The sequence below is a fragment of the Pelophylax lessonae genome, assembly GCF_965119305.1.
Source record: "Pelophylax lessonae genome assembly, chromosome: 2".
NCBI classification, from domain to species: domain Eukaryota; kingdom Metazoa; phylum Chordata; class Amphibia; order Anura; family Ranidae; genus Pelophylax; species Pelophylax lessonae.
The window spans coordinates 128,889,112-128,912,417 of NC_138769.1; the positions used below are offsets into that span (position 1 = coordinate 128,889,112).

At 45.5% G+C, this 23,306-nt stretch overlaps 2 protein-coding genes across 4 annotated transcripts in view; one reads left to right on the forward strand and one right to left on the reverse strand.

Annotated features, from left to right (window-relative positions):
* The window catches only part of RAB34 (RAB34, member RAS oncogene family), a 72,873-nt gene extending 67,799 nt beyond the window's left edge, over positions 1-5,074 (forward strand). For all 3 annotated transcript variants that reach the window (XM_082247076.1, XM_082247078.1, XM_082247077.1), the window contains exon 11: positions 4,774-5,074. In XM_082247076.1, coding sequence (XP_082103202.1) covers positions 4,774-4,841 — 68 coding nt within the window. In that variant the 3' untranslated portion in view covers positions 4,842-5,074. The remainder of the gene's footprint in view (positions 1-4,773) is intronic.
* Positions 5,075-18,665: 13,591 nt separating this feature from the next.
* The window catches only part of LOC309547253 (adenine phosphoribosyltransferase-like), a 43,296-nt gene continuing 38,655 nt past the window's right edge, over positions 18,666-23,306 (reverse strand). The window contains exon 6 of the mRNA XM_082247080.1: positions 18,666-18,904. Within this exon, the coding sequence (XP_082103206.1) occupies positions 18,744-18,904 (161 nt within the window). The 3' untranslated portion in view covers positions 18,666-18,743. The remainder of the gene's footprint in view (positions 18,905-23,306) is intronic.

The window sequence follows — 23,306 nt, forward strand, 5'->3', positions numbered from 1 at the left end:
AGATCACATGTAATGAAGGAGCAGTGCGCTCCGAATTACATGCGATCTCCGCAGCCGCACACTGCGAACCGGCACTAAAATGGCACTAAAATGGTTAACAGAGGAGGTGATCAAAGTAGTTGTAATAGATGGGCATACTATGGAAATGATGAAATATAACACATTGCTCTTTCCATATATACTGTATATCACCCGGTGCTGTATTTCTGTTTCTATAGAAAATAAATTGTGAAAAAAAATTATTTTAAAATGTATCTAAACCCATTGTTGTAAGTGTGAATAGAGTAGAATTTTTATTTTTACCATTTATGTCCCTGCTAGGGAGATTGTCTCCTTGTGATCAGGATTGACTTTTAAGATGTATATATAACAAGAACCTGCCAATGGGGACACATGATGCGGTGACCACTGTCAAACAGAGAATTTTACTGACTTTGAAGAGATATCGTCACTTCTCCAGTCAAGACCCCAATGGGTTACTAAGGCCTGGTACATACCTATGCATTTTTTTGTGTGTTTTCCGTTTTGCGGGAACATACTAAGGTCCATTTTACATGGTTTCCTATGGATCATGTTCACATCTATACATTTTATGGAAAGGGCCAGGGACTTTTCTTCTGGTTTTTGGTTCCACAGACTTCAATGAATCAAAAACGTGTATTGAAAAACGCAAAATGCACCTGGAATATGCAAACTACAACCTGCAAAGATGTGAACCAGGCCTCAGAGCAAAAAAAAAAAAAATGATCAGGGGTTTTAACCGTTATTCACTCTATTCAAAACACAAGGCTTTAAATATACAGTAAAACCTTGGATTGCGAGCATAATTCGTTCTGGAAACATGCTTGTAATCCAAAGCACTCTTATATCAAAGCAAATTTCCCCATAAGAAATAATGGAAACTCAGATGATTCGTTCCACAACCATTTATTCAGAAGTCCTTCAGTTTATAGTCCATATAAAAAGATTAGAGCATTGCATTATTGCATTATAGCATTATAACCATAAAATGTCCATCCACAAATAGCCGCTTCCACAAAGGGATTAGAAGCAAAATCCAGCAGGAGCTGCAGAGTATCAAAGAGAAGAGAGGCGCCTCTAAGTGTAGCAATATGGTTGCATTTAATGAAGGTACAACATCTAGCAACTCACATGGTTGATGAATAAAACAGGCACATCTAAGTATGCAGGCATCCGGGGTAAAGCTGTCCACATAGACCAGGGGTCTGCAACCTTTAAGACATAAAGAGCCACTTGGACCCGTTTCTGAAGGAAAAAAAAAACTGGGAGCCGCAAAACCTACAAAAAACTACCGGGGGGTCGAAAACAGGGACGTAATTAGAAATCACAGGGCGCCATAACAAAATTTGCTATGCCCAATGATCATACCCCAATGCAGAGACCAGCGTACATGTCCCTTTCAATGCAGTGACCAGCATACATTCCCCTTTCAATGTAGTGACCAGCATACATGCCCCCTTACAATGTAGTGACCAGCATACATGCCCCCTTACAATGTAGTGACCAGCGTACATGCCTCCTTGCAATGTAGTGACCAGCATACATAGTTACATAGTTACATAGTTAGTAAGGCTGAAAAAAGACATCAGTCCATCCAGTTCAACCTATGATGCGTGTGTGTGTTTGCTTTTAACCGTACATTGTATACCCCTGTATGTTGTGGTCCTTAAGGTGTCCATCTACTAGTTTTTTGAAACTATCGATGCTCCCTGCTGATATGACTGCTTGTGGAAGAGAATTCCACATCCTTACTGCTCTTACAGTGAAGAACCCCTTACGCACTTTAAGGTTAAACCGCCTTTCCTCTAGTTTTAGTGAGTGGCCACGTGTCTTATTGTATCTCCTTTCTCTGAATAGTTTGTTCCTTATGCTCGGGTCACCAGTACAGTATTTGTACATTGATATCATATCCCCCCTCAATCGTCTTTTCTCCAGAGAGAAAAGGTTCAGTGCTTGTAGTCTTTCCTCATAGCTGATGTCCTCCATTCCCCTAATTATTTTTGTTGCCCTTCTCTGGACTTTCTCCAGTTCCAGCACATCCTTCCTGAGGACCGGTGCCCAGAACTGGACAGCATACTCCAGATGTGGCCGGACCAGAGTCTTGTAGAGTGGGAGAATAATCTCTTTATTTCTGGAGTGAATCCCCTTTTTTATACATCCCAGTATTCTGTTGGCTTTGCTTGCGGCGGCTTGGCATTGCATGCCACTGCCAAGCTTGTTGTCTACCAGTACCCCCAAGTCCTTTTCCATCCTAGACTCACCCAGAGGTTCCCCCCCTAGTGAGTAGCTTGCTTTCTGGTTTCTGGCCCCCAAGTGCATTACTTTACATTTTTCAACATTAAACCTCATCTGCCATGTAATTGCCCACCCCGTTATTTTGTTCAGGTCTGCTTGCAAGGTTTCCACATCCTGCATAGAAGATATTGGCATGCCTAGTTTAGTATCATCTGCAAATACTGAGATTGTACTCGATATCCCCTCCTCTAGATCGTTTATGGACAAATTAAACAGGATTGGTCCCAGGACAGAACCCTGGGGGACCCCACTTTCCACACCCGCCCAATCCGAGTACTCCCCATTAATCACCACCCTCTGTACTCTCCCCTGGAGCCAGTTCTCTATCCAGGTACTCACCTTATGGTCCATACCTACCTTCCTTAGTTTGTACAGTAATCGTTTGTGGGGAACGGTGTCAAAGGCCTTTGCAAAGTCCAGATACACCACATCCACAGGCTTACCTTTATCTAGGTGGCTGCTCACTTCATCGTAGAAGGTTAATAGATTGGTTTGGCAAGAACGATTTTTCATGAATCCATGCTGATTACTACTTATAATACCGTTTTTATTACTAAAGTCTTGTATGTGGTCCCTTAACATCCCCTCCAAAATTTTGCAGACTACAGATGTTAGGCTGACCGGCCTATAGTTACCCGGGATATATCTCGGCCCCTTCTTAAATATTGGTACCACGTTGGCTTTTTTCCAATCAGCTGGCACCATACCCGTCTGTAAACTATCCTTAAAGATCAAGAATAATGGTCTGGCAATCACCTGGCTGAGCTCATTAAGAACCCTCGGGTGCAAGCCATCCGGTCCCGGGGATTTATTTATGTTAAGTTTCTCTAGTTTAGCTCTAAGTCTATCTTCTGTTAACCATGGCGGCACTTCCTGAGGTGTATTATCGGCCTTACAAGCTGGGTTCGTGTAGCCCCCCGATTCTTTTGTGAAGACTGAAGAGAAGAAATTATTTAACACTTCCGCCTTTTCTCTGTCCTCAGTGGCCATATTTCCTTTATCATCTTTTATGGGGCCAATGTGTTCTGGCCTCGCTTTCTTACTGTTTATATACTTAAAGAACTTCTTGGGGTTCTTTTTACTCTCCTCCGCTATATGTCTCTCGTGTTCTATTTTAGCCGCCCTGATTTCATCTTTACATTTCTTATTACACTCTTTGTAATGCTTAAATGCTGCCAATGACCCCTCAGTCTTGTATTTTTTGAAGGCCTTTTCTTTAGCACTAATATACATTTTTATGTTGGAGTTTACATGCCTCCTTACAATGTAGTGACCAGCATACATGCCTCCTTACAATGTAGTGACCAGCATACATGCCCCTTTCAATGCAGTGACCAGCATACATGCCCTCTTTCAATGCAGAGACCAGCGTGCGTGCGTGCCCCCTTCAAAGCAGTGTGTGGGCCCCCCCCCGAGGCAGCACTTCACTTGCCTCACACTGGTGCCTGGCATGCTGCTGCTGACGTCTTCTTCGTCCTGCATGCGTGCCGCTGCCCTCCTCTCCGACAGCAGGCGGGAAGGTGACGTCGGGACGTGCATGACTAACGCACGCACCGCCCCCCACACAACGTCACAGCCAGGACAGCGCCACAGTGGGGAGTGTTGGGGGAGTGTCGGGGCGCACAGTGCGCCTCCTCCCCTCGCTATCATCCGCCCCGGAGCCGCGGCAAAGGTTCAAAAGAGCCACATGCGGCTCCGGAGCCGCGGGTTGCAGACCTATGACATAGACCATCTTCTGCACCGCCGGCTGCCAGTCTGTAATCCTGATCTGGAAGACCACCCTGCAGTAAAGCGATCTGAAAGCGAGGGGCAGCATGGAAGGGATGACGTAGATGGCGTTGCGGAGGACGGTCTATGTGGACAGCTTTAGCCTGGATGCCTGCATCCTTAGATGTGCCTGTTCCAATCATCAACCATGTGAGTGGCTAAATGTTGTACCTTCATTACATTTAACCATATTGCTACACTTAGAGGTGCATCTCTTCTCTTTTATACTCAGCTGTGACTTGAGGCTACTTGTATATCAAGACATCGCTTGTATATCAAGTCAAAATTTATTTGAAAATTTTGCTTGTCTTGCAAAGCGCTCTTAAACCAAGTTACTCTCAAACCAAGGTTTTACTGTACTTTAAACAAAACATTTTTCAAGTGGAACTCCAGCCCAAACTTTTTAGTGATTTCAGTAACAGGACAATAAATGAGACACAAGTCTGATCATTGGAGGAGAGCAGGTTGAATTCCCATCTGGCCTTGGTGCGTTCTCCTGCTTAGTGTGGTCAGTTTTTAATAGGAAAGCATAGAGACTGGCAGGATTCCCAGTGATTGTATACAGTAAGCAATACAAAGAGAACAGGATACTTTACCATTCAAGTACATGGTACAGCAGGCACATATCAGGAGTATGAAATATTGGTTTTACAAATTTTTTTATGTTTTTTTTTTTTATATTATTTTCAGGGATAAATAGCAATGACGGCAATTTGTATCAATCCACAAAGAAGAATAAGTCAAAGTGTTGCCAGTGATGCAGGACAGTAAAGGCGATATTTGCACTGAACAGCGAACCACCAACGTGTTGCCCACACACAAGAGAAGGACTAATGCCCTGCTGTGTTCAAGCAGGTTATCCAGGGCGTGTTTTATTGTTATAGCCAGATCTGACAAGAGCATTTTATCCTTATGCTGCCACACAGTGGTCTATAGTACATTGCAGGGCAGAGGGCTGCAATTCATTCTCAAAAGGATGTGAAGTTTTTCTTATACAAGGATACAGTATACATAGGTGGCAAATTAATCCTTGCAAAGTCAAATTTGTAGCCCAACTGTACCTTTCTGACAAATTTAGTGTTGTAAGACTGGGCAGCGAAATAAACATTACAATTAGTATTTCTCTTTCGTTCATTGACAGACACAGCTCCTGATATTCATAACCATTGGGTTATACTGCCCCCTACAGGAGTAGGACATTAGGCAGAAAATAACTCTGGCTACATCCATGGGCAGTCCCAGGGGGTATACTCCCTCTCTCTGCTATAGACACTCAGTTTGTTTCTTCCTAGTCAGGAGTAAGGAGGTAGTTCCTTGCTGGGGTCCTGGCAAAATTTTTTAGATAGAAATTTTTTTCTCCTGGATTTTTTTCTGTGAGATCTACAATCAAGTGCCAGACTGTGCGACGTGCTGGATATTCTAGATCCACTGGTCACCCCGGTTTTGCCAGCGCGCACGCACAGACCTCAGCTCTGTGCTAGATCGGCCGCGAAGTAGCTCCACTAGACGGGGGCTGGCCTGCGAGTTAAACGTCTCACGAGGCCACATACAATATGGTCTCAGCCCGAAACGCAGCGTTCCTCCTGACCGATAGCGCCCCCCCATTTCGATTGCGAGGAATTCTGTCTGGAGCGGTGCCCTGGTTCCTGGTATTGTGAGTAGCTGTCCCCCCTCTCTCCCTGGAGGGTTTTGGGGGGGCGCTAACTGGCGACGGGGGGTGTGCGCTGCCGGAAACCGGACAATTGATTGTGCAGAGGGGGCGTTGTACATCATGGGGGCTCCTTCCTGCTGGGATCTGTCCTTGAGGCCTGGTCTCTCTCCTGGGTCCCTGTAAACCTTGTGGCGCCGCCATGTGTTGTAGCCTGTGTGTTTCTCCACATGGCAGCAATGTTTGTGTAGTGCGGCGGCCATTTTCTTGTGGTTTGCCATTGGAAATAGCAGTGGCCATGACAGTGGAGCCCTGTGAGCGGCGATTTTGGCAGTGGGAGCCCCTCCTCTGCCCTTGGTGCTGACTCCTGGATCATTTTACTCCTTGATCGCCGCACGTGTAGTGCAGATTCTACTGGTGGCGTCTGGTGGGGTCCTCTCCCTCTCTGCTGAGGATCACTTGGTGCTTTGTGCCTGGCAACTGGGTGGTGCTGCCAGCGTGGTGGGGGTTGTCCCTTAGCAGTATTTTACACCTTTTGTGGGGTCCCCCTGGTGACTCATGGAGTCTTTGGAGAACATTTCCCCAACTGATCCCCTCTCTGAGGCTGCGGGGCCCTCCGGGTCCCAACCATTCATCCATGCACTGACTGCGCTCTTGGAGTTCCTTGTGTTCCAGGTAGAGGTGGCTTGTGGGCGACGGGCTGGCAAAAAGCGCCCCCTGCCTTGTCCTGCCTCATCTGTCTCATCAGATCCTGAATCTGATTCCGGCGCCGCGGACGTGGGTCACCCTGCAGGATCTGCGACCATGTGCTTGGAATCCTCTGATAACGAGGATAATTCCTCCACGTCTGCGACCGTGCACGAAAAGGCGCCGGTGGATGCACTGATTGTATCTGTGCATGAGATCCTGAAGATAGAGGATGCAGCTGAAGCTGCAACAGAGGCACAGGTCCTTTTTGGCACTCACAAGCCATCCAAAGCGGTAAAGGTGTTTCCTTTCCCTGCCTATTTTGACAGAATTGTCGCTAAAGAGTGGGGATGATCAAAGCGTCCCCGTGTGGACGCTTTGACGGCTTAGCTGTTGAACGCCAGGTGCTGAAGGATAGGGGTTTATCTAGGGATAGGAGTCGTGATTCCTACACTGTTGAGAGATAGGAAATCTACCTGTAGGAAGATATACTATCATACGTGAAAGACATACATTGCATGGTGTGTGAGTCTCTTGGGGTTCTTCCTCGCTCCTTCTCGGTGGCCCGATCTTGACCTTCCTTCAACGGGAGGTTGAACAGAAATTAGCCTTGAGTACCATCAAGGACCAGGTGTCGGCCTTAGCGGTCTTCTTCCAAAGACCTTTGGCCACACACTCCCTGGTGCATACCTTTCTTCAGGGTGTCCGACATTTGGTTCCTCAAGTGCGGGCTCCATTGGCACCTTGGGGTCTTAATTTGGTGCTTTCAGCTCTACATAAGCCTCTCTTTGAAAATATTCGGGAGATTCCCCTGCTTACGCTGTCCCAGAAGTTTTTAGTGGCTATCACCTCTTCACGCAAGGTGTCGGAACTGGTGGTGTTATCCTGTCGTTCAGGTTACCTGGTGATTCACAGGGATAAGGTAGTTTTTCGCCCCTGTCCGTCGTTCCTTCCAAAAGTTGTCTCTGATTTCCATTTGAATGAGGACATTGTTTTGCCTTCCCTGTGTGCCTTAACATCCGAAGGAAATTGCCTTGCATGCCTTGGATGTGGTTTGGGCAATTAGGATGTACCTGGCAGCTACGGAATCTTTCAGGAAGTCAGACTCATTATTTGTGCTTATAGATGGACCTAGAAAAGGTTTGTCCGCTTCCTCTGCGACCATTTCCAGATGGATCAGATAGACGGTGGTTCAGGCCTATTACATCAGGGGTCAGGTTCCTCCTTTAGTGCCTTTTGGGCTTTCCGTCATCAGGCGTCAGTGATGCAGGTTTGCAAGGCGGCCACCTGGTAGTTGGTGCAAACTTTTACAAAGTTTTATAAAGCGGATGTGTTGGCATCTGTGGGTGCTTCTTTTTGCTGCAAGGTTTTGCAAACTGCTGTTTAAGAGGACCTGATCCTCTAAGGGTGTGTTGTTTTTTTTCAGGTGGGCTCCGGTTGTTTCGTTGAGCTCCTGTTGCCTTGTTGGCTAATGTTTAGCCTTGGGAATTTTTTTGTTGTTCCCACCCCTTATGTTTAACACTGCTTTTGAGACATCCCAATGGTAATGAATAGCAGGAGCTGTATCCGTCAATGAACAAAAGGAAAATGGGATTTTTCACTTACTGTAAATTCCATTTCTCTGATGTTCATTGACAGACACAGCACCCACCCTTCTGTGGAGTTATAATTCTCCTGACACTGCTTGTAAAAAACCGAGTGGCTATAGCAGAGAGAGGGAAGTATACCCCCTAGGACTGCCCATGGGTGTGGCCAGAATTCTTTTCTGCCTAGTGTCCTGCTCCTGTAGGGGGCAGTATAAACCAATGGTTATGAATATCAGGAGCTGTGTCCGTCAACATCAGAGAAATTGATTTTTCCATAAGTCAAAAATCTAATTTTTTGTAACACCTGTCATTTCCTCCTATGTTTTGACAACCTTTTATTAAAAGCAATGGGCACTATAGACACAGAAAAGTTTAATGGCCATGAGAACTATAAAAAGGGATAGGCCTGCCTGAGTGAACTCTTAAAGTGGGAATATTGCCAAAGCTGTTTTATCCATACTTCTCTGGTGGGTCACAGGAGTGTATGTACTGCTGCTCTTCTGTGACCCAGAATCAGCTGAAAGCAGGGTATAGTCGCTATCAGCTGAAGAAAGATCTTGACAAATTTGTTAGGATCCACCCAGCTGATTGATTGACAGCTGGCTCAGCCTCTCACTGCATGGCTGAGAGCCAGAGCCGACAACTTCTGCCTCCTCCCCAGCCAGGTGCTCCAGTGAGCGCTGCAGGAGAAGAGCGGTAACTAACTCATTGCTCTCTGCTCTGAGCAGACTGAGAACTGAGCGATCATCAGTTCTTGGTCTAAAGCCTGGTACACACTGCGGGCAGAAGAAAAGAAAACTGAGGAGTTCGGGAGGAGCCACTGTACTAACTATGGCTCTCCTAGCGAGATCCTCATTGAGCTATTGTGGTCTGCCAAAACACATTGGTTGGATGCTGGTTTTCCAGCATGCATGTTCGAGAGAAGACTGCTGTTCAGCCAGCTTCTGTTGGACAGGCTGATGTATACACGAGCCAAATGTCAGCCACTTTCTGTTAAACCAACCGATATTCAGCCCCTGTGTACTAGGTTTTAGCGCCAACGTGGGACAGCTGCAGCATCACACAGATGCTGCAGCATGGAGGGAATTATATATGTGTATTTTTTCTGCAAATCCGAAACCTCTCTTTTAGTCAACCTACCCTAGTTGTGTCAACCCCTCCCTTCATGACAACCAGCAACATTTTGCACAAACAGCATATTTTAAAGGGATGCTTTAGTCTTTTTATAGGTATATACATGAATGTTATCAATTTATTTAAAATATTTGTATCAATGTTTGTATTGTTTAAAAATCCTCAATTTTACGCAATAAGTTGTATACTGTATAAATAGATTTGTTCTTGGAGAAACCTTTATTAATCATTACATATACAAGCTTTTTTCCTGCCTATGTAAGCCTGACCTGGCCTAAAAAGTGTATAAGGTAACCTCAGTGCTAAAGTCTACACAGAGCCTTGAGCTAATATTAAAGCGGAACTAAAGTTAGAATTCACAATGTGTATGAACAGGCAGGCTATTTATCCCAGAAGAGACATTCAGTGTCTCTTCCGCAATAAAATAAACTTACCTGCTTGCAGTCTTGTGTGGCATGTACAGTACTGTACATTGAGCTGCGCATGCATAGCTTAGATTACATTTTCAGTACACTCCGTGTGTCGGGATGACCAATTTCTGCACATATGGAGTATTCAGATTGTCCCACACCAGCCAATCAAGATGACTGGAAAAAGCCCAGAAGATGATGCCAGCAAGGGGCCCTTCACGAACATCAGACCACTGGTGACTTTAGTTCCACTTTACACCCATCACTCCTGGCAATGAGTCCTGTCCCTGCTATCCAGCTGTCAAACACCATTGACTCGGTAAACAGTAGATATGCTGGCATTGACAGTTGAATGGCAGAGGGTGGGGTTTAGTGTCTTCAGTGCAAACAACTGGTTCTCGCTTTCCCAGCTCTCCTCTTCTACCTCAGCACCTGCTGATTTCCTGTGAAATACCCAATAATTCTGAGTGTTGGAAAGTATGTTGCTCTCTCTTCTTCCTCCCACAATGCAGCGCTAGCAGCTGAGCAGCCCATCACCAAGCCAAGTATTGTCATATGGGACAAAGAGGGTCCTTGGCCCTGGGTAAACTCCAACCCAAGGGCTTTTTTAAGGGAATTGGTGAGCAATTGGTGGTGGTGGGGGTGCAGATAAAGTAGGTATCCACAGTGGAGGGGATCCGCTATCAAGAAAAAATGTTACCTTGTGCTGAATAAACCAAGTACCGCTTGAAGGGTTACGAAGCACATTCTGTCACATACAGTTGACTAGTAGAGGGAACATTGGCAACTCCATAAATGAAATATAAAAATCGAACATCTAATAATATTAAAGCCCTAATGAGTTAAATGTTATAATAAACACTCAAAATGTGTGCTTATTAAAATGCAGTGTAGTTTCTCTTAATCTTGATTATTTCATTGCTCAGTCTCACAAAAAAATGAATTTGTCAGGAAGAAAGGTTACACTTTTAGTGTTTGTATATAGTTTTTTATATTAGTTAGAATTAAATAATAATTCCTGAGCTAAAGCTTGGGGATAATGTTCTTAGTACCATATTGCAGCCAAAATGAATTGTTTACTTTGTTGGAAATTTTTCCTTTTTTAATGAATGGAAATAAAGAAAAAAAAAAGAGAAATTCTCAGACATGGATTAGCACAGCTCTTTGAATACGGGAACATTGCAATAAAGTCTATTTTTATTCTTTTTTTCACGGTACAGTAAAATTGTTAAGCCTCTTTGTTATGTTTGAAAAATAAAATTTTATATCAACTTAAACAAAATCTGTTTTTATTAAAAGGTTTATTTTGCTTCTAAACTTGTCTGTACACACGTTACAAAGCAGTCAAATGGTGGAGCCAGGCGTAGATTTTTCACACATATTTTTTTTTTCAAATCTTATTATTAGCCATAATATATATTCTTTCAGGTATGTTTTATTGCACTTTGTATGGGTATTGATTCTTTTTTTATTAGACTTTGCTAATTTTTAATATTATTTTTGTATAGTAATTTTCAAAGAAAGACAGCTTACTGAATATACTCAATACACAATCTTTCAGTTACATTCAAAATACATAAAACAAATTTTCTATATATTCCCCTTTAAACCACATGTAATGGAGGAGAAAGTCCCTTTTTAGTTATGCAAACTTTAAATTGTAATTCTGTTATGAAATGAAGGTTAAGCTGTCTGTTAAGTTTTTATTGCATGGTTTAAATATCCCCACGCCGTAGTATATCAGTGTGGTTATTACTAATCAGACTGCTGCTAGGTAAAAGGTGTATGCGTTCCAGGTAAAACCCTGACTGTCTGTTCAGTATAATATTAGTGACCAAAAAAATATGAAAGGTGAAAGTAATTAAACATAAAAACTTATGCATAAAACATACATAAATAATTCCAACATTTTAGAACGTGCAAATAAAAGTTCATAAATCCATAAGGTGCTGTGGATCCTTTGTGCCACAATTATTCCTTAGAAAGTGCAATCCGTGCAATGAAATATGGCAAAATGGTGAAAGTGGAGTTCCCCTTGCTCTCGTGCTCTCACTCACCAAATTTCCATAATGATATCTCCTGTAGTGAGAAATCTTGTGTGACTCTGTTAGTGATTCCTTGGTAGTTCCTCACATGTATAACAATTGAGCATTATGGGAGGAGAATTAAACATTCATAGTGTGATACTGTTTAAAAAATGTTATTATTATAGTAAAAAAAAATACACTCACATTGTGTATTCTTGTTTAAAAGCATAGAATACAGCTGTACCATTGTGTGCGTTCCAAATGCTGGAAATGACGCCCCTGGAAGTTCCCGTCACCCAATGCATTTTGCTCCGCCCAGGAAGCATCATCAGAGGCCCATTGTAAACACCCCTGAGGGGGTGGGGAAGGGCTTCACCTGGATCGGACACAAACAGCCAGAAGTCTACAGAGATCTTACCCGGGCCCTGCATGCAATAGCGGGTAAAGTTGCCAGTTGGAGCTGGATACTACGGGCAGAAATCTCCAGGGTACTATGTACCAGCTGACCTTTCTGGCAGGGTGCTTGACAGGTCCAAGACAGTGATCCCCTGGGGAAAATTCAAGGCCCTGAAGGGTGCCATGAGGGATGAAGATTGGGTCTTCTGGCCCTGCAGCATTGACTGATGAGTGCCTCTGTGTTTGAACATGGGGCAGTATTTCCAAAAGAATATTCCTCCCTGTGCATTGGGGCAGTGTAGTCTGAATTTTACAGGTGGAGTGATACACCACAGTAGTGTTGCTAAAAAGGGACATGCTGGTAGGATAGTTTCCTGGTCACAGTAGCATATGTGTTTACAGACTCCTAAATCCTACAGCGCAGAGTAGCGCCAACTGTTCAACTATTCTCAGCCATAGCCCCTACACAGCTGCAGCAGCCAACAGTGCATCGGCACCAGGTATTGGGGCACTTAGGCATTTTGGTTTGGGTTCACACCCCTCTCAGCTGGGTGGCCCCTCCCTTTCAGGGTATTTAAGGCCTACCAACCCCTCAGCAAACAAGCCTCGCACAGGTAGAGAGGTGGAGGGAAGGACAATTGGGTCGGCTCCCACATCTCTATGTAATGTAGGGAGAACCCCCTATACAGATTGCCCTGTATTGGCTCCCCTAAGCGTCAGATTAACTCTGAATCTCTGCCCTTATCTGGTGTTTCAACGCCTCAGTGCCACAATCCGCTGGTTCCTTTCTGTGAAAGGAGGAATTTTCTGCAGGCAATTCTGTTTTGCAGGATCAGCACTCAGGGGTTCTCACTTGTTTGAAATGCCTGGGACATAAGCTTGAGCACTTTTCATTCCCTCCTCCCCTTTTGAAGGATGAGGAGGTGTTGGAAGAATATACTCAAGGTGAGAAAGAAGAGGAAGCTGTTGAGAACCACAGTAAGCTTCCTGACAGAAGTGGTGCGCACTGTTTTGAAGTTGCCACTTTCAGAGTCCTCTCCAAAAAAAGGAATTGAGTTTAGTTTCTGGCAAGCTCCAAAACATCCCAAATCCTTCCCAGTGCATCATCACTTGCAAAAAACTATGTATGTTGATTGGACTCACCCAGAGAAGGTGTTTTTACCTCCAAACCAATTTTCTCAGCAGCACCCCATAAAGGAATAATGCTACAAGGACTTGGGTTTTCCGGTAGTTGACTTCTTACATTTCCTACTTGAATAGGACCTTGATGGTCTCGACGAATGAGGTTGAGGTCTTTTTAAATACTATCTAGCTTGTGTTGGAGACCTTGCTGGACTGACTGGATTGATCACTGGTTCTGAGTGGGTATTCATGTGGGTAAAAATGAATGCCTTCGAGTGGATAGTGCCCAGTGATGAATTGTGGCCATGAGCCCTCTGAGGGGTTGGGTTTTCAGCATGTAGACTTAGATGAAAAAGAAAGGAGCGCCCGATGTGCAGAGAAATGTGACTTCTAAAATATGGTTCATGGATCTTTATTAAAAATGAGCAATATATACATCAAGACGAGGGCCGCTCCAGTAGACGTCCGATGATGAAACGCATAGGGCGGAGTCTTAATGTCAACGTCACTTCCGGTTTTGCAGTTGGGAGCCGTGGAACGCGGAAGTAACTTCAGCGCTCGGCGTCTGCATCTCACACTGAATCTGATCAGCCTAAAACGTGAGTTTGACTACACTTGCCTTATAATTGATGATATATACTACACCATGGGGCCTTTTTTGTCTTGAGCACCCAGATCGGACCCACGCCTGGAGGATCCCCTGAGATTTGCCCATTTAAAGACTACCCTTTATGCCTCTATCTGGTGTACCTGTGAATAATACAGCCTGCATTACTTGTGTGCCATTTAAAGGGGTGAGTTCGACACCTAGTGTCCCTTTTATGCACAGCTATTTTTAGATCACAGCTTCAGTGATTTTATCACCGTTTCTTGCACTAGCACCACTTCTGGCACAATCTAGACCTAAAGTTTTATGGACAATATATTTTTTTACTTTATTTATTATTAAATAACCACACTATTTACTTTTGCACTGTTTGTGAATAAAACAGCACTTTATGTTTGTTTGCACATTTATTTCTAGCACTAAAGCACTTTCTGGGCATACATCACCAAGCCCAATATATAGATCCTGTCTCTTGGCACTTTATGATCACTTGGAATTTTTTACCATAAGTTATTTTCTTCATCTTTTATGGTACTTACCACTCACATATACACACGGGATCTTGTGCAATATACAAAGAAATCAGGTTAGCGCCATTACCAATCTTTTTACTCCATTTACTTGACCCCCTTCTAGGGGTTGGTTGGTGGCAGCTTTATACCTGCACTTGTACCTTTTACACATTTTATACACTCCATAACGCTGGTCAAAACCCCTTTTTTATAGATAGAGCAGGGCTCAGTTTGCTACTAGTGAGTTAGTGTGTTAACTTATTGTGACTATGAGCGTATGTTGTTGGTGTAGTGTGAGTATAGCGTCAGTATAGTGTAAGCAGTGTATGTGTAGTGCAGCGCAGTGTTTAACACAGCATTACATAACATTTTGTGCTGTATACAGTGCTGTTTTTTTTTTTTGTCCCCTGCCTGCCTCCTTTTTTTTTAAAATGATCAGCCACAGTTTTTCTGACTGCGTCACTGGTGTTCCCCTTTTATTATTTTTATAGTTTTACATTTCTGTCAGCGGCAGTCCTCAATTTAAAATGCACCAAACACCACTTTTCATTCAATAAAAAGCATCCAATCACACATTTCCTAGTTTCTATTACATTTGGATTAAAAGCCAATCCCGCCCCTTTTTGTGTCTGGGAGGCCAAATAGCAGAGGCAGACAATCCCCTGGCACTATGAGGGGGCCAGCAGCGTCTGGCAGGGCAGGTTTGTCTCTTTATTGATGTTACCTGTGCTATCCAGCCACAGCATGCAGAGGAGGTGGTGGACTGGCTTACTAAACCATTGTCATCCTCTTTTACCCAAGCTGACACAAGAGCGCAGTCCACCGCAGCTGCCAGAGCAGCTTATTCTGCCTCTTGTTTACAACTACTCCTGCCATATCCCCAGCATCATGCATGGAGGAGTCAGCTGAATTATTTGAACACAGTGTCAGCCACTTACTTCTTGAGGATGCACAGACATTACTTGATTTTGATGTTGGTTCTGAGGTAGAGAAAGGGAGAAACATGAGCCTATAGAGAGGGGAGAACACTGATAAACAAGAAATTGGCAGTCATGTTCCCCCTGCCATAGCGTGTTGGCTCCAGTGATGAGGATGGAGAGGATGATGAGGTCACTGACGTGACATGGGTGCTGAATAAAGCAGAGGAGGAAAGTGAGGGAGAGGCACAACCCCAGTGAGGCAAGATGTCCTCCAGAGGCAGCCATCATGGAAAAGTAGAGAGCAGCCACCCTTTTCCATCAGATTGTGGAACTGTTCTCTCCCGGCCCTCTTCCCACAGCTCAGCTGTGTGGGCCTTTTTTTAGCACACGCGCAGCCGATCGCACTGTTACAATTTGCAATCTCTGCAACAAGCAGATCAAGCGTAGCAAAAACACCAGCCATTTGGGTACCAAATGTTTGACAAGGCATTTAATCTCCCACCACTCAGCCGATTGGTAAAAGCACCTTAAAGCTACTCACAAGGGACACCATTCTTCTTCTCCTCAAGTTTCATGTCTACCCCTGCTATATCTCATGACCTCTCAGCAGCCTCCACTGACAGGGATGATGGTATAGCAAAGATGGTCACAGCTCTTTGCAACACGTCTGTCAGCAGCAGACCACCAGCTGTAGAGTATAGCAGGTAAATTTCCTGGCCCCAGCTGCTGCATCAAAAAAGAATACACTCCCTGCCACCCACATGTTCAGCGTATAAATTGCAGGTTGTCCAAATTCCTGGCTTTACAACTCCTGCCTTTCCATCTGGTGGATTCTTCCCCCTTCCGTGAATTTGCAGAATGTGCTGTACCAAAATGGCAGGTTCCCTTTCGCTATTTCTTTGCACACAGGGCCATTCCAGCTCTGTACCATCACGTGAAAGGCAATGTTTTGACATCATTGGGCATGGCAGTCAGCAGCAAGGTCCACATTACTGCTGACACGTGGTCCAGCAAGCATGGTCAGGGACAATATATTTAGTTCACAGCACACTGGGTAACTCTACTTGCAACTAAGAAGTATGCAAGATAGGGCTCAGTACTGGAGCTTGTTTTGCCGCCAAGTCTCCAAACAGCTAGTGATGATGCAAAAGCTGTAAGCTCCAGCCCCTCCATGCCCTCCTCTGCTGAATTGTCCTATGAACCACCAGTACCCCCTAAGTGTTCAATGGGCTTTTTAACAAGTCAGGCTAAAATATGTCATGCAGTCCTTCAGCTGGTCTGTCTAGGGGACAGGAACCACACTGAAGCAGAGATTCTTCTTCTGTCCTCCCTTCGACAGAGAAATTTGACACATATACCATGCCTAGCACATGTCCTCAATTTGGTGGTGCAGCATTTCCCAGGGCTGCAGGATCTTCTAAGGTAGGCGAGAAAAGTCTGTAGCCATTTCAGGCAGTCATACACAGCCAGTGTTCGGTTAGCTGAAATTCAGCGGGAATTCCACCTGCCTGTAAATCGCCTGATTTTTGACATGCCCTCCTGGTGGAACTCAACTTAGCCAATGCTGCAGTGGCTGCACATCCAGCAGAGGGCCATCAATAAGTACCTGTGTGCATATGGCACAAGGACAGGCTCAGGGCAGCTCAGCTTTTTTTCCCACGCTAATGGCTGCTGCCAAATAATGCATGCACTGTACTGTCACCATTTGGGGAGGAGACAAGGATGGTGAGTTGTGACAATGCAAACCTTTACAGATGGTTTTCATTCCCCAGAAACCTTAGGAGTAGTACAGCCCTCAAATTTTCTACTCGCCTGCTCGCATTTTGCGAGTGGAAAATTATGTAGGGAGAGCTCTGGGAGCCGCTAAGGGGAAGAGAGGAGAGGAAAGCCGGATAATGTCAGAGCGGCGGATCATCCCGCTGTAACAGCTTCAATTGTAATTGCCGGGCGCTAGCCGACACACACAGTCCTGCCTCCTAGCCTGGCTTCTTTGATAGACAGAACACCTGGCCAACCAGGACGTGTGACGTCTATCAAAGGAGCCGGGCTAGGAGGAGGGACTGTGTGCGTCGGGGAGCGCCCAGCAATTACAATTGAAGCTGTTACAGTGGGATGATCCGCCGCTCTGACATTATCAGGCCAGCAGTGGCATACCAATGGGGGATGTCAAGCCGGTACTTGCGCCGATCATCTCATGTGAAGGCAGCTGCTCCCTCGGTCTGTGCTGTGCTGCTCACGGGTGCTGGAAGAAGGTGAGTGTCCAAGGATTTAGCAGCCTCCCTGTGTGACTGGATAGGAGAAGCGGTGGGGTGGCTGCATATAGCGGAATTGATCTTTCCACCTCGATGCCTGAGTCTCCTCGCTGCAGGCATTGAGCAGCTGCAGGAGGTATGCTGGTCACTACATTGGGGGCACGCACGCTGATCTCTGCATTGGGGGCACCACGTATGCTGGTCACTACATTGGGGGCACGCACGCTGATCTCTGCATTGGGGGCACGCACGCTGATCTCTGCATTGGGGGCATGTATGCTGGTCACTACATTGAAAGGGGGCATGTGCGCTGGTCACTACATTGAAAGGGGGCATGTACGCTGGTCACTGCATTGAAAGGGGGCCTGTACTGTGGGATTAGTGCTAGGGGGCCTGTACTGCGGGGTCTGTGCTAGGGGGCCTGTACTGCAGGGGCTGTGCTAGGGGACCTGTACTGCGGGGTCTGTGCTAGGGGACCTGTACTGTGGGGTTTGTGTTAGGTGGTCTGTACTGTGGAGTTTGTGCTGGGGGGGTCTGTACTGTGGGGTTTGTGCCACTCTCAGTCAGTGTATCCCATAATAGGGTGTCTCTCACAGTATATCCCATAATAGGGTGTCTCTCACAGTATATCCCATAATAGGGTGTCTCTCACAGTATATCCCATAATAGGGCCCCTGTTCCCTATTATGGGATATACTAGTACTGATGGACCCCTTAATATGTGATATATTGGGAGAATTTGTTCATGCAAGCAAAATACAGGGGACAAAATGGGTGGAGTCTATGATGGGTGGGGCTTCTGAGAAATGGGAGGGGTCAAAATGGAAGGGCGGGGTCTTGCGCCCCACCATCTTAAAACTTCAACAGCCGCCACTGTTTCACAGACTGCTATGCAAGTAGACAGATCAGATTTACAAGACAGAGACGGACAGTTTATAACATATATTACAATGACAATAACTTCTACATAATGCAAAAAATGTATAATGAATACACAAAAAAATCAACCATGGCCTAGTGTATTCCAGGTATAAAGTATTAGATTTATTCAGTTTCTCACTAACCTTTACAGTAAACAGCACCTAGTGCTAGGAGACCAATCTCCTCACAGCTCGCTCCACCCAGTAGGTACAATTTAGCTACAAACATAACTGGTTCTCTTTGAAATCCATAATCTTGTCAGTTAGGACTGTGAGTGCATTGGGAGAATAGGATGCAGCTTTGACATCATAGCATATATTTACATGTTTTATAATATTCATTTTAATCTAAATTGAGTTCACATTCTGTATAAAGAGATCTGCTTATCTCTCATCTCTGGATTTAGCTTTCTTTCTGCTATGTTCAGTAATGGACAGATCACTCATTTTTATTATGCTGGCTTTTGAAGGCATTAAAGCTGTCCAGAAAATGCCCATTGAACTGGCTTCTGAGGTCATCGGGAACACAATCAGAACATTTGTAATTTTCTTTCACCCATCTGCCTCCTTCACTGTCTTCAATACAAATGGTAGCAACACCTGGGGAAAATGACACCAAAGACACAATGAGGGACAATTCTCAAGCACGTTGCATCAAAATTGGCTGTACAGCCATTGCAAATGTCTTTTCTTTAGCAAGGTACTGTATGTGCAAAAGGAAGAGAGACAATAACAAGACTCAAGGGGAGATTTATCACTTCTGCTGCATTTACAAAGGAATGCAAATGTCTGCAGATGAAAATCTATCACACTGATAGGTTGAAAGTAAGGCCCCTTTCACACACGGAGTCCGTCAGGCGGACTCCGTTTTTCTCGCTGAGCAGGCGGTTGACAGCTGTGTCTCCGCACTGTGTGGGGAGACACAGATGTCAGGTCCCTATTCTTCTCTATGGGGGAATCGGATGGGAACGGACCGTCGGTCCGTTCTCATCCGATCCGCCAGACGGATGGAAAATAGGGTTTCCATCCGTCCGGTTTTGACAGACCGGATCGGATGTCAGCGGACATGTCTCCGCTGACATCTGATGCCCCATAGAGATGCATGGGGCATCCGTTCAGATCCGTCAAAAAAACTGACAGGCGGATCTGAACGGACTCCCTGTGTGAAAGGGACCTAAGGCTGGTGTTCTGTCAAAAGAGCCAACTCGTCAAAATCTCCAATTACGCCACTTCAGGTGATTCTCCAGCAGCAGTAATTATAGATTTAGATGACTTGGCTGTTTTCCCAGAACACCAGCAGCGTATACAGTATGGTACACGATATAGTCTGCTAGCTAGTAAGCAACAACATGGCTGCCTCCAGGCGGCGACAACTTTTTTACTCCCTAGCCAGTGTTCGATCAAAATAGCTAACTCATCGTGTACCATAGTTTATACGCTGCCGGAGTTCTGTGAAAACAGTCAAATCGTCGATATCTCCATTACTACTGCTGGGAAAAAAAAAACTGATTGAGGAAAACTGCAGCACATTGTGCACCTAAGATAATTTGTACATACGGTTTACTATTCTTCTCTCTCAATGTAACTGTACCAGTCGGGTCTGACTGTCTTAAAACAAAGTATATCTCCTAGGAAAATAACAATCCATCTTGGCACTGGGACTGCCCCCTCATAGGAAGGGTTAAATGTGTGGTTTACATCTAGCATACTGGAAAAAACAATTTTAGGCTGGATTCACACCTATGCGATTGAAGACATCACATGTGATTTGCATCGCATTCCTGTACACCCTGCAATGTCTCTGCGATGCTAATTCAGCCGTTCACTTTGTATGGCTGAAGTCTCATCGCATTAGCAAACAAAACTGTGCAGAGCCCTTTTTTGCTCCGGACTGGAATCAGATCGCATGGGTGTTCAGACCCATGCGATCTGATTCCATCTGATTCCACAGTTTGCACTGCGTTCTGCGAATTGACTTTGGGGTGTCATTAACTATATACCCTGCATTGTACTTCATAAAAGTGCTTTTACAGCCTCAAGGTTTTTTTTTACCCTAATGCCTTCTATGCATTAAGGTACAAAATAATTCTGTTGTGCAGGAGTTCCCCAGTCCCCACCCCCTTATTCTCACCTAAACCTGATGCGATCCAGCTCTCGCCGCAGTCTCCCACCACATTGAGCAGATTGATAGCAACGGCAGCCATTGGCTCCCGCTGCTGTCAATGAAGTGCTGTGACAAGGGAGTGGGGCTGAGTAGCTTGTTCTTTGTCAAAATTGCGTAAAAAAAAAAAAAAAATGTATATATATATTATATTATATATATAAAAAAAAATATTTTTTTGTAGAATTTTTTCATTTATTAAAAATTACATCAAAGCTTTAATCAACATATCAAGAAAAAGAAAAAACACCAAAAAAAAAAAAAAGAAGAAGAAAGAAAAGAAAATCAGACCTTCCTTCCAAACACCTGATCCTGGCTACCCAAAATATCCAGACGGTAGTGTCGGATGAACGTTGAGATGCTTGACCACGTTGCAGCCTTGCAAATCTGTTCTGGGGTAGCACCGGCTCTTTCTGCCCAAGATGTGGCTAATGCCCTTGTGGAGTGCGCATTGAGTCACTCTGGTGGATCCAAGTGCAAAACCCTGTATCCCGCTAAAATAGACATCTTTATCCATCTGGCTATAGTCCCTTTCGAAGCCTGCTTCCCCTTGCGTTTCCCTGAGAACAGGATAAACAGAGTCTCTGATGTTCTGAAGCTTCCTGTTGCTTCTAGGTAGGCTATAAGGCACCTTCTGACATCCAAATTGTGTAGTTGCTGCTTGAAATACACAGGAAAAGGGCTCTGGCAACTGCCAGCCTACCTGTGCAGGCATCTTCAGCCCCTGCGGTTCGCCCTTTAACACCGACTCCGGCCCTCCCCCTCCTCTCTGCGCCAGGAGGCCGGAACCGTGACCTCCGGCGCACAGAGATGACGCCGACGCCGCCGGAATTGACACCCTGCATCTTCCTGGGCCACGCTGTATACAGCGAGGCCGCCGGGCGGCTCCGCTGCAGTCACCGCTCGGTGTGCGGTCATCGCTGCCCTCTCCCTTGCCGGGCACTGGAGAGAGGGGGGGACCGGGAACTCCAACACCTGTGGAGGGAACCCGAGGCCATGCTGCTCCTCTGATATTCTGAAGCTTCTTGCGGAAGGTGAGGGACCCAAGTCTGCCTGGTAGTTGTCTCCCCTGCTAGCCCTTGAGTTATGGAGCTCATCCAGCCCTCTAAAAGGTGGTTCCTACTGGCAACATGTCTCCTCCGGAGTGAGGAAACACAAAAAACTGACCAGGTGCTTGAGGGACCGCCTTTTAACCACTTAAGCCCCGGAAGATTTTACCCCCTTCCTGACCAGGGCCTATTTTGCAATTCGGCACTGCGTGAATTTATTGGACAATTGCGCGGTCGTACGACGCTGTACCTAAACGAATTTGACGTCCTTTTTTCCCCACAAACAGAGCTTTCTTTTGGTCATATTTGATCACCTGTGCAATTTTTACATTTTGCGCTATAAACAAAAAAAAAACAGCGTCAATTTTGCAAAACTAACAATATTTTTCACATTTTTTTATATGAAATCCCCCCCCCCCAAAAAAAAAGTAAAAATCAAATTTTTTAACATTTTGGGCCAATTTTGCAAAAAGCGTATTTTGATTGGTTTGCGCAACAGTTATTGCGTTTACTTACAAAGGGAAAGATTTTTGTCATTTTTTTTTTTAACGCATAATGGCGGCGATCTGCGATTTTTTTTGCGGTACTGCGACATTGCGGCGGACAGATCGGACCCTTGACTGACATTTTTGACACTTTTGGGGTTACCAGTGACATTACTGCAGTAATCAGTGCTATACATATGCACTGTTACTGTAAAATTACACTGGCAGTGAAGGGGTTAACTTTTTTTGAGAGGGAGGGGCTATGTGTGTCCCTAGGGGCGTGATTCTAACTGTGATTGGCTGTGGCTTGAGGTGTAGGAACAGTGATTAACGGTCCTACATAGTAGAACCGTATGATCACTGTTTTTACACAGGGGAGAATGACAGGTGGCTTGTTTACATCAGCCGCCTGCCTTTCTCCCTCTCCACCCAACGATCGCGAGTGACCGGCAGACATTGGGTCCGCCGGTCACACGCGGGGGGGGGGGGGGGTGTCCGTGACCACGCGGGAGCGCGTCTCTGGCGGCGCGCGCTCGCTCCCTAGACCCTCACAGGCTAGCGACGTAGATCTACGTCACTCTGCCTGTGAGGGGCTGACCGCCGACGTAAATAGTCGTGCGGTGGTCGGCAAGTGGTTAAAGAGCTGATGGCAATGTGTTTCCCGTCCAGTAGGAGGAGCTCCATCTCTCAAGGGCTGTCCTGGAAGATGACTGGGGAAAAAAAAGGTTTCATGTCGCTTTAAGTCAGAGGACCTACACTACCAGAGTGTACGGGAGAAGAGACTGTAGGGACTGGTCTAGCAGTGCGGCAGGGGCCTGTGGGATTGGTGGATTGAGTAAGTAAAATTGCTTTTTCCATTCCCCTAGACCTAAAATCACACTTAAAGCGGAGTTCCGGTCTCGGGGGTGAATTTTAGCTAAAAATACCCCCAGGACAGTCAGGGCTAGTACATTCCATAATGGATAGCCTCTGTACTGTCCCGGGTCGCACTTACCTTTTAGAAGAAATACTTACCTTTAAAATTTCTTCTCCAGTGCTGCCATCTCATGTGTGGGCAGCTGAAGCCAGCGCGTCCTCTTCTGCCTCCTCTTCGGTGACGTCGGAGTCCCAGAATGCCCTGCACCGGCCCCGCTCGTCACATCCGGTGCAGGCACGGCATCCCTGCACAGCTTTTGGGCATGCCCAGAAGCTGTTTAGCAGGGAATGCCGCACCTGTGAATGGGACACTCCTTCGGGTGTACGTTTAGTAAACTGAGATAAGCTGAGATCTGGATGATCACGGCTTGTCTCAGAGCATTGCCAGTTTA